Raw genomic sequence first — 11,895 nt, 5'->3', positions numbered from 1 at the left:
TAATAATAATAATAATAGCTTTCATTTTCCAATGTGGTGTTTGATTTTATATCTGCACTCTCCTCACCACCTAATGCAACTGACTTTAGACTGGAATTTTTCACCCTTTGAACGAAACCTTTGGACTGGTTAGTCCACGGCGGCGGCAGGCAGCCACCGGATAGCAGTCAGGCAGGCAGCTGTGACTGTTAGACTCAACAGGCTTCAGAAATTATCTAACTCGACGGCTCAACTTCACTATTTTCATTTATATTTATTTCTAAATACGACTTTTCAAGAACCAAAGCCATAACTTGATAACAAGATTTTCATTATTAATTTTCCTTCAAGCAACCAGGAAATTAAGCTACAACATTGGAAGCTCGTAAGGCTTCCCTCATACCAAATGAACTGTCCAAAGATAAAACTATAAAGGATTCCAGCACCTGAAAGTTAAAGTTGAAGGAACTGATTTTACAACTCAACTGCTATCATCCACAACTTGATTGTTTACATATAGATTCTCCCTTCTTTTAGGGAAAACAGTAGATTCCAGGGTTGGACCTCTATATTTTAGTTCAGAAGATGTTCTGTAATTAGGATCAACAGAAGCAGGTCTAGTGTTGGTATCAGTAGTGCCTGTACTAAAGGAGTTGGTTGCTGCTCCCCCCGGATATTGTGAAGGCGAAACATAACTCCTTGATGGACCTCTCAACCCACCAGCCCTTAAGTCCATAAGTTCATCTCTTCTTGAAGAAGAATCGACAAATGATCTGTCCCCAGAGCTTGATGCTAATGGAGCACCAGTTGTGGCAGATGTGGAAGTAAAAGGATCATCCGGTCCCCATGATGTAAGAGCTTCCTTCTTCTTAGCAAAGAATTGCCATGCTACAAATAGAAAGAGTATGAAGAACAACACAGGGCTTGTCCATAGCATTGTATTGAATTCTCCTTTAAATACTGGAAGATTAGAGCGATACATTCCCACATACCCACTTCCAAGGCCAAGAACAACAAGTTTTTCATGGTCACTGGCTATTAAGGGTATCAACCTCCTCCAACCGTTAATTGCATCCACCACTTGATAATTTAGAAATGATGATCTGATCTCGTCCAAACCAGCAGAGAACAGAAGCCGAGGTCCACCAACCCTAACATAGTGCTGAGTCGAAACATTATACACGAAAACCTTCTCTTCATTGACAACAAGCAAATACCCCTTAATGGCTTGCATTGCAATGGGTTCATCCATGTCGAACTTTCTTTTAGATCTAACCCTGCATTTGAAGTTCATTACATCTCCTAACAATAATACATGAATCAAATCACCCTCTGATGTAAATCCATATGCTTTTGACCGTTCAGTAGCATCAAATACATAATTCCGAACAAGAGTTTGATTCAATCCTTCACATTCTGATTCCCTGACTTTCATGCTCCTTAAATCCAATGACCCTGCACCACTCTCTGTCAAGAACAAAAGCCTCTGCTTCAAGAATGTAAGTGGTCTGCTTGTCGGCATAGCAGAGCCATGAACTGTCCCATTTTCTCTAAAAACACGAATCTTCCCACCAACACTCGATGACAAGATATACCTTGATCTCCCAACATGATGTACTTCCAAAATAGTTATAGCTAAGCCTTCCAAATGATCATTGGGCATAGACTTACCTACATTTTCCATAGATAATGAACCCCATTCTTCTCCATTCAGACCTTCACGAACTTTGTGCACCAAAACCACACCATTCTCATGTCCTGTCACGACAATGCATTCGTTCTTATAAACTGACAAGTATGATAGCATTGCAGTAACCGGCGAATCGCAGAGTGTGTAAAAATCAACCAAAACATCCCCATTCCTTGAGAACACATAAACCCTGCCTTGATCATCCCCAACAGCCACATACTTACTAAGACCCTCAAAATCTCGAAATGGCAAAACATTAATACAAGTTGCATCCGAATCTAATTTCACCGCAGACACAAACTGAAACTTCTCTGACCAAAATGGACTGTATTTTGTAACAGAAACAGCTCTTGCTCTCTCCCCATCTCGAGTTTTTTCCTCGATACCCTCTTCTTGGACTTTAACAACCGATCTTTTACCATCAGATTTTATCTGATTAAATCTATCTTGTTCTCGATTCTGACTACCCTCTAAAGGTGCCACTACTTTAACCGACTCGGATAATTTTGTCTCTAATCTAGCAACTACTTCACTGAGGTTCCTCACTAATTCATCAAGTTTGTGCAATAAAACTTCCTGCTGGTAGGATTGAGTTGTAGTTTCAGTCTCAGATTCATGATAAGGAGAGTGGTGTTCGTCATGATCAAGTTGGGTAGGGGCTGAGCTAGAGTAGTTCAGCAAAATTGAAGCCAAAATGAAAAGCAAATAGAGAAAAGAGAGCAACTTGCCTTGGTGGGTGTTTGCCATTGGAGAAGCATGGGTCAGTGTGTTGTTGTTGCCATATAAATTGTACTGGCAAGCGTGAAGTTGCAGATCTTTGGGTTTGGATCCAAAGATTGGAGAGAATTTAGCCGGAATCTATGTTAGATTTGATGAATCTCAGAGTAGAGAATATAGGGATTTTGGATCAGAAGAAAGAAGAAGCGCCTTCTTTTTCTATTTTTGAGGTTCTTGACATGGGCGCGTACGGTGAATATATGTTAGGGCAAGAAACTCGGTTTTTCAACCAAAACCTGGGAATTTGCTTACTTGGGTAAACCACATCTAATGTAAGATAAGGAAATGATCCTCTCAGGTTGAGTTCATCAAAACTCATCTGATGATCTATAGCCTTGATTGACACGTCGCTAATCTTGTATAACTGGTCCTTGAGCAAAGTGGTCCAACGCGTGACAAGTTCTATATCTATCCTTGGATATTTACATGACTTTACGTGGAGATTTGAACTCCAACCCTGTTGACTCTTGTCCGTTGGAAAGCCCATTCATTCACCGCTGCCAAACGGAAACAGAAACTCTCCTTTAAACTCAGGACCCATTTTTTTTTATTGTTGATATCCTTGATTTAATCTGTTAAATTTATTATTCAAAATCCTATTGAAATTTAGAGAAACTTTTTAAGCGGGAGAAATATTAGAGTAAATGGTTTTATTAATCGTCAAAGATTAATTTTGCTTATGTAGTTGAATTATTATGAGAATTCTCTTGAATGATATTAAGATGATAGCTATAGCTTTAAAAGTAAATAATGTAAATATTAATATGATAAAGATAGTATATGATGTTAAGCTTTTTTAATGATTTTTTAAATAATAAATATATATTTATTTATTTAATCAAAATTGAAATTCAAACTAAAAAATTTAAAATTTTAAAAATGATTTTAATACCATTAAATAAAAGTTTATTGGTACAAGTGTATTTGTTTAATGTAATGTAAAAAGCATAATGTATTTTTAGAAACTTAAAAAAATGTGAAAAATTATTTTAACATATGATGTATAATAAAAACCTTCAAGAATACAAAGTTCATTATTGTTAATATATTTACAAAGTGAAAAGTAAACATTTCATTGCAAATATTTGACAGGAAAACTCCCTAAACATAGTTATTATGAAAATTAATAAAACATAAATTTGAGTCAAGTATTATTAACTTAATCACTTTGAAAAATAATTATAATTTTTAAGATTTGACCATTGAAATAATGTAAAATAAGGGAAAAAAAAAATGAAAAGATTTTGTTTTCCAAATTCTCAATGCCAAGGATAAAATTGGCAATTAAAAAACACTAAGCTCTTCTATAATGTAGAATAGACCAATCTAAATATTGCACACTTCATTTGGAAACTGATGTCTTGCTTGGTGTTCAGCATCTGAACATTAAAAAAAAGCTTTACAGATTGCACTAATGAAAAGAACATCAAGAACAGCGTTTTGGATCCATTGAACGCCCATAACATCCTAGGTTGTTCTTATAGATATACCAGGTTCGCTCTTTATAAGATTCTTATCCAATTTAAAAGCAGCATATATGGCTTCAACTTGGCCAACCATGTTATTGTTACCACGACTATAATGGCCAGATTGCAGTGATGGGCACCTTAATATCTCATGCAGTGAAGGGCCAGAATTCTTCTCTGCCATTGATTGTGTGTTTGGAGCACTGGATCTAACTTGTGAATTACTGAACTTGGCTGATGCAGTTTTCTTTGCTCTGTTCTCTCTCAGAACCTGCAAGTTAGGGCCAACCCAATTTACATCAGCATAGTTAAAGATGTAGAACTGAACAGGGTGAAATGGAGGAAAAACTTATTCATATAGCCAACCCATGTAAACTGGGATCCAGGCATAGTTGAATTTGAGTTTAGTTAAATAAGCAAGAATATATTTCCCACCATTAATAAATTTAGTCTTCAAAACTTTAGCATCATTGAATTAAATTCACAAAATCATATTGTAATGACTGGTAAAACTCTATCAAATCAGTTATAACAGATTTGAGACAACACAGCAACCTTCTTTTGTTTAACTTGTCCATAAAAAAATTGAATGGCAAAATCTGAATGCCTAAAGAAAACATAGACAAGCAAATAATTCAAGTTTCACAGCAAATCCTGAAACTTCTATTTAATTGCCTTTAGGAACAGAGCATACCAAATCTGAAGAATCCTCTGACATTGAGACTGCACTCCTGCTATTACTGTCATCTCTTTCAAAGACAAAAGAACGAACTGTGCCTGGACCATGCTTCTGGAATGCTGGGACAGAATTTCTTGACCCCCGACTCAGGAAAGATGACTGCAACATTTGCCAATGGAGGTTACAGTGAATTCAACAAGATGTGACATAAATATAGGCTCTATTGACAATGTTCAATCAAAACAACATATTGAAGTCTGATAAATAATATTGTGAAAGGGAAAAAAAGGCGCACACATATGAACATTAAATTTAATTTTGTTACTGTAGCTGCTTGGGATAGAAATGAGATGAAAAGATTAGGAAAATCTAAAATGAACAGAACACAGGCATCTAGCAAACCTTCAGTACTAAATGCAGACTGGATACTAGTAATTTGATGTGTACCATGATGCATGGGAACAAATTAATTACAGTATTTTTGACACGAGAAAGTGTTAATAGATTCAAAGTCATAAAGCTGATCATTGTATCCAATTAAAGCAAATTAATTTACCTTCAATGACATGGTCCTGTTTCCTCCTATGGACAGCATGTGAAAATAGGCTGCAAAATGGAAATAACACAAGAATTAGTCAATTAGAAGCCATAAACTTATATATAAAAACCCACTTCTTCAGAGGCAATGTAGGCAGCACATCCTTCTGATTCTGTAATGTGAAATATACTGCAGATCGTACATGTTATTTTGGCTTTCCTCCGAGTGTCTGGCACACCATTCAACTTTTTTATAAGACCAAAGATTTCTTTGGAGCCTTCATGCTCTGCTGGTGACAAGAAAGAAGCCTGCTCTTCCTGTTTTCATTCACAATTTTCAGTTACCATCTCACGTAAAATCATAGAAAATCATAGAAAGTTCAGAAGGGACCATAATATCATGAAACCTATGCACCAGAACTAAAATATTGTGAGCATGGGCATTCGCATTCTAACCAAACACAGAAGAATATCATAATTCTGAGAACTCATTCTAATGATTTGATGAAAACTCACAGCTTTATGAGAGAAGCCTTGCCTAACAAGCCTCTTTTCAATTTCCTCATCATCAGAGGAAACATACGTATCATCTTTATCTGTAAACATTTGAGGAATCATTTCTTTTGCTTTCTTCAAGTTCATTCGTACAGCATTTCTTGGAACAAGGTATTCCGCAGGATCATCAAGAAAGTCTTCTTCAGGCTCTTCACTCTCCTCATCATCTCTCTCTTCAACCAAGGGCATTTCTTTCTGTTTGGAACTGCATCTCAGTCTTTGCAAAAGGTTTTCTGTTCCAGCAGCATCCTGCTGCTCAAGCCACTTCTGATGAAGCTGATTGCGCCTTTCATTGTCAATAGGCTTTTCTTCATATTCAGTTGCTATCATATCATTAAGCTCCTCAGCGTCCATGTTATCCTCATCTTCCTCATCATCTTGTAAAAGAGCTTTGTCATTATCACTATCCTCTTCCTCAGCTTCTTCATCAACAAAAGCTTTCACAGGATCACCTCTTGGAGAAGAAGGTGAGACAGCTGATCCTCGTATGCAGGGATCAATGTTCTCCTTGTCACTGTCCTCTTCATCAGAAGAACTACAAAAGAGAAGAGCAATGAATTTCACCTTTACAAGAGTGAGCTACAAAATAATTTAAGCTCAACATAGTTAATACAACAACTGAAATAGGTTCCATATAGTTCCTGGTTTGCAGCAAAAAGCAGTGAGGAATGCACAAGCTCAGAGAACATATGAATGTAAATGACACGTTTGAATATCTAGAAAATGGGACTTGATTGTTAGAGAAATGCATCACAATACATATGTATATATTAAATTACCAACAGAACTCCGCCTAAATAGTTTGCGCTTAGCCGGTCCCAAGCCCGAATAAAGGAGGAGGGTTGCGGTAGGTGACAACCAACGTAAAAATTTCGTCACACCCTATGATATGGATTCAAATGATATAAACGTTGGGGCGTCCTCTACTAACGACGAGCTACATTGGAGCCCGGGTGTAGTGAGAAATGTGCAAAGGTGTAGGGCATTCACCGAAAGCGACGCGCCATGCCGACGCCCGGGTGTGGTGTTAAGTAAGCAAGGGTTCCCACATCATGGACGGTTGTGGGTAAAGAAGTTAGTCCATAGGACAGATAGTAAAATAAATAGTGGAACAGAACACAAGATAGACATAGAAAATAATAGAAGATATCATAGAAGGAGACCAATTAGGAAGGAGCAGGATAGAAGAAGAATCAAGGATGGTACTTGGAATGTTGGATCACTTACAGGAAAATTAATAGAGCTTGTGGATACCTTGGAAAGGAGAAGGGTGAATATTGCTTACATTCAGGAGACTAAATGGGTAGGAGAGAAAAGTAAGGAAGTGGGTAATTCAGGGTACAAACTGTGGTTTACCGGAAAAGAGAGAAACAAGAACGGAGTGGGCATAATCATAGACAGGACATTGAAAGACGCAGTAATAGCTGTGAAAAGAGTAGGAGATAGAATTAAACTAGTAAAGCTAGTACTTGAAGAAGAAACAATAAATATAGTTAGTGCTTATGCCCTACAAATAGGGCTAGACAGTGAGAGTAAACAAAGGTTTTGAGAAGATATGAATGATTTAATGCAAAGCATACCGAATGAAGAGAATGTTTTCATTGGTGGAGATTTGAATAGGCATGTAGGAAGTAATAGACAAGGTTATGAAAATGTTCATGGAGGTTTTAGTTTTGACAGTCGAAATGAGGAGGGAAAAAGCATCCTGGATTTTGCTATAGCATACGACCTAATACTAGCAAATACCTACTTTATAAAAAGAGAGTCACACTAGTGACTTTCAAAAGTGAGCAACATAGAAGCCAAATCGACTTCCTCTTAACTAGGAATACAAATAAAGCTCTATGCAAGGATTGCAAGGTCATTCCAGGAGAGCCTTTAATAAGTCAACATCGGTTGGTGGTCTTGGATGTCAAGTTTAGGAACAATTCAAGTAAGGTCAGAAGAAATAGTGTAGCTCGAACAAAGTGGTGGGAGTTTAAAGGAGTAAAGTAAGTGAAGTTAAAAAATGAACTTCTCGAGTCCGAAGTATGGAAGCTGGATATGGAGGTTAATGATATGTGGATACAGATGGCATCAAAAATTAGACAAGTAGCTAGAAAAGTACTTGGAGAGTCTAAAGAACAGGGACCACCCTCAAAAGAGAGATGGTGGTGGAATGAGGAAGTACAAAAGGCAGTGAAGAGAAAAAGAGAATGGTATAAAAAATTATCTAAATGTGATAATAATGAGGCATATGAACAGTACAAGATAGTAAAGAAAGAGGCAAAAAAGGCAGTTAGTCAAGCAAGAGCACAGGTCTTTGAAAAGTTATATGAGAAACTTGGAACTAAAGAAGGAGAGAAAGATATTTATAGATTAGCAAGGAGGAGAGAAAGGAAATGTCAAAATCTCAATCAAGTTAGTTGCATTAAGGATAAAGAAGGAAAAGTGTTGGTGACAGATGAGGACATTAAAGAAAGATGGAGAAATTATTTTCATGATCTCTTTAATAATAGTCAAAATGGTAATAGCGTGAATATAGATTATAGAACAATAGAAAAGAATGTGAATTATACTAGAAGAATTAGATCTTTAGAAGTAAAGGAAGCACTTAAGAGAATGAAAATGGGTAAAACCTGTAAACCCGATGAAATACCAATTGAAGTGTGAAAGTATTTGGGAGATATGGGAGTGGCATGGTTAACTAAATTATTTAATAAGATTTTAAACTCAAAGAAAATGCCTGATGAATGGAGGAAGAATATTTTAATACCTATTTTTAAAAATAAGAGAGACATACAGAGTTGCTCAAACTATAGGGGAATTAAATTCATGAGTCATACTATGAAGTTGTGGGAGAGAGTTGTGGAGCATCGACTACGTCATGATACTTCTATTTCTCTCAATCAATTTGGTTTCATGCTCGGTCGTTCAACTATGGAAGCGATCTTTCTCATTAGAAGTTTGATGGAGAAATATAGAGATGTGAAGAAAGATCTACACATGGTTTTTATTGATTTGGAGAAGGCTTATGATAGTGTTCCAAGAGAGGTCTTATGGAATGTGTTAGAACAAAAGCGAATATCTATTAGGTATATACAAGTATTGAAAGATATGTATGAAAGAGCAACTACTATTGTGCGCACAGTGAGAGGAGACACAAGAGATTTTCCGATCTCAATTGGATTACACCAAGGATCAGCCATAAGCCCTTACCTTTTTACATTAGTTTTAGATGAACTGACGAAACATATACAAGAGAATATTCCTTGGTGTATGATGTTTGTGGATGATATTGTTCTGATAGATGAGACACGAGAATGAGTCAATAGAAAGCTAGAATTTTGGAGAAGTACTCTAGAGTCAAAGGGTTTTAAGTTAAGTAGAACGAAGACAGAATACATGCATTGCAAGTTCAGTGAAGGCCAAAATGGTGATAGGGAAGAAGTTAGTTTGAATGGAGTGATACTGTCCCAAAGTAATCACTTTAAATATCTAGGCTCAGTCCTTCAAGTAGATGGGGGATGTGAGGAGGATGTTAGTTATAGGATTAAAGCCGGATGGTTGAAGTGGAGAAGTGACACAGGAGTTTTATGTGATCGTAAGATTCCTAATAAATTGAAAGGAAAATTTTACAATACAGCCATACGATCGGCTATGTTATATGGTAGTGAGTGTTGGGCACTGAAAGAGTCGTATGCGTCTAAGATAAGAGTTGCAGAGATGAGAATGTTAAGGTGGATGAGTGGCCATACTAAACTAGATAAAGTCCGTAATGAGAGTATTAGAGAGAAGGTAGGAGTGGTGCCAATTGAAGATAAGTTGAGAGAAGAGAGATTGAGGTGGTTTGGTCATGTAAAGCGTAAACATACAGATGCTCTAGTTAGACAAGTAGAGCACATTAGGTTGGAGGATAGAAAGAAAAAAAGGATAGACCTAAATTGACTTGGAGTAGAGTAGTACAACATGATCTAGAAGCATTATACATTTCTGAGAATTTAAACCAAAATCGTTCAGAGTGGAGAAAACGAATCCATATAGCCGACCCTAAATTTTTAGAATAAAGACTTAGTTGAGTTGAGTTGTATATTAAATTACCAGCAAACATTTTGTAATTTTATTCTCAAGATAAATTTAATGATGGAAAATGAAGGTATAATGAAACAGAAAGACAATGATTAGAGGACTTACAAGTCATCAGGAGGAGCAGAATCAAGCTTTAAGTTCATTGCAAGTAAAGAAGGTGCCATAACCTCTTTCAGCGGACTGCTGGGAATCTCATCTGACAGCTCATCATTAGATTCAGTTGTTTGGGAATCAAAATTAATATCCTATTAAAAAAGAAAAAAAAAATATTCGCTAGAATTTGGGAACTGATTTCCAATCCAATGAAGAGTGACAATCACAAAGTTATGGTTCAAAATAAAACCTGAGTATCATCAACAGGAGCTCGGATTGTTTGTTTTAAATCCTCATTCAAAGCCTGCAATTTGAAAGACATCATTATTATATATTTGGTTCCTCATCTTTCCCAAAGATGCACAGGTAACTGAAAGCAGAAACATAGTCTGAGTGTCATATATGAAGGATCAAATGCAAATGCTGGGTGACAAATATATCTACATGTACAAGGAGGTTAATATTGCTACACCTCACAAACACACGCACATTAAAATTGATAATTGGTAAAATACAAAGTCACATAGGAAATGCAACCTCTTTCCACTCACCATCTGAGAAATTACATTTTTGTGAGTGTCACTTGAAGTCCCCACAGATCCTTGTGCACTAACATCCAAACTGCTTTCCACATCAACAGGACAAATTGTTGCTTCCTCACTGTTTGCTTCTTCAGCCTTATGATCTTCTACATCCTTAATAGGAGAATTTTCTAAATCGAAGTCCAAAGCCTCTCTTGAAATATTGTCATTGCCATCAATAAAAGAATCTCTATTTGTAATGTCAGATCTGTCATCCACAAAATTGCAAAGATGGAATAAATATTTTAGATGATACCAACAATAAATCATTCAAAGACAAATCCAACAGAACACTCACCTTTTCCAAAGCTCAAGCTTCCTTTTCCGGATCTTCTCGAGAACAGAAGATACAGACTTTTGAACAAGAGGAACAGGCTTAAATGATGCATTTCTAGTTTCTAGACAAAAAGAAAAATGCAATGTCAAAAGTGGATATAAAGATGCACATAGTAACTATTCATAATCAATTTCTAGGAAATAAACTCAACTCCTACCTCTCAACAATCTCTGTGACTCAGCACGTAGTTCCTTTAGATGATCTCTTCTTTCCTGTTTAATCATAAGAAATTATAAGTCTCCAAAACAAATTAAAGAGCACTTAATTATTACAGAAACGAAAATACAAATACCTTGTCTCCCCTACTTTTGGTGGCAGCAGCAGAATACGGCTTCTCCTCATAAACATCACTAGAACTCTTGACTCTTTTCTTCTTCTTCTTCTCTTTCTTTTCATCCAATTTCCGTCGTTTTTTCTCCACCTTCTCCATCCCCAATTTCCCATTTTCCCCTTCAACTTCCACTTCTGTACCCGTCAGATCTCCACCTTTCGCATCAAATTCTTCAGCCAAAGAATCAAATTCCAAAGCCCTTCTAGCGCCAGACCCACCTTCCTCAATGTCCAAGCTATCAAAACCAGAATCCAACTCATTTCCATCTTTAAAACCCTCCAATTGGGACCCAGATCTCACATCTAGTTCCTCGAATTCGAAATCTTTCCCGCTCCTTTCTTCTCTATCTAGATTTTCAAATATGGATGTGTTCACCTCCTGAACCAAAGCCGCATCATTAGAAGGAGGACTGGGGATTGAATCTTTGGGAAACATCTCAGTAGCTTTTCTTAGACGTTTGAGCCTTCTTTCAGGGACCGGAGAAGGCTGCTTTTCGGGCTCTGAGAAGAGCACAAACTCGTTGTCGCTATCCATCTCCGCCAATTCTCCGTCGAAATCTCTTCACTAGAAGAACAACTACTAGGGTTTCATCAAATAATCTTAGAATAAAAAATGGGATCAGATTTCCTCAGGCGCCAAATGTTTTGAAATTTTTGGAAAAATGGCGCAACGTGAACAGTAGGACGCTAAAATCATTTTAAATTCGTTTTTTATTAAAATACATATTTATTTCTAAATTTAATTATTATTATTTAAACTTGTTTAATTTTATTTATTTTTTATTATTAATGTATAATTTTTA

The 11,895-nt window shown here is 36.5% G+C and overlaps 2 protein-coding genes across 3 annotated transcripts; both read right to left on the bottom strand.

Moving 5' to 3' along the window:
* Positions 1 to 293: 293 nt before the first annotated feature.
* LOC110640048 (uncharacterized membrane protein At1g75140) lies at positions 294 to 2,700 on the bottom strand. Of its 2 annotated transcripts, XM_058132780.1 has the most exons (2): positions 2,394 to 2,700; positions 294 to 2,241 (listed from the first exon to the last, which is right to left on the bottom strand). In XM_058132780.1, exons 1-2 carry the CDS (start codon positions 2,425 to 2,427, stop codon positions 461 to 463), a joined length of 1,815 nt encoding a protein of 604 aa, XP_057988763.1. In that variant the 5' UTR covers positions 2,428 to 2,700; the 3' UTR covers positions 294 to 460. The 2 variants fall into 2 exon arrangements, with proteins under 2 accessions (XP_057988763.1, XP_057988758.1); XM_058132775.1 differs by having other exon boundaries at positions 294 to 2,700.
* A 1,063-nt stretch (positions 2,701 to 3,763) lies between these two features.
* On the bottom strand, positions 3,764 to 11,758 carry LOC110640047 (uncharacterized). Its single transcript, XM_058132769.1, has 11 exons — positions 11,055 to 11,758; positions 10,920 to 10,974; positions 10,724 to 10,823; positions 10,396 to 10,633; positions 10,095 to 10,148; positions 9,857 to 9,996; positions 5,645 to 6,218; positions 5,332 to 5,446; positions 5,148 to 5,197; positions 4,607 to 4,750; positions 3,764 to 4,183 (listed from the first exon to the last, which is right to left on the bottom strand). The coding sequence occupies exons 1-11, from the start codon at positions 11,625 to 11,627 to the stop codon at positions 3,914 to 3,916; spliced, it is 2,313 nt and encodes a 770-aa protein (XP_057988752.1). The 5' UTR covers positions 11,628 to 11,758; the 3' UTR covers positions 3,764 to 3,913.
* Between the last annotated feature and the right edge of the window lie 137 nt (positions 11,759 to 11,895).

This window comes from Hevea brasiliensis, chromosome 2, assembly GCF_030052815.1.
Source record: "Hevea brasiliensis isolate MT/VB/25A 57/8 chromosome 2, ASM3005281v1, whole genome shotgun sequence".
Lineage (NCBI taxonomy): Eukaryota > Viridiplantae > Streptophyta > Magnoliopsida > Malpighiales > Euphorbiaceae > Hevea > Hevea brasiliensis.
Note: the sequence above shows the minus strand (reverse complement) of the source record. Positions and strands in the feature narration are given on the sequence as shown.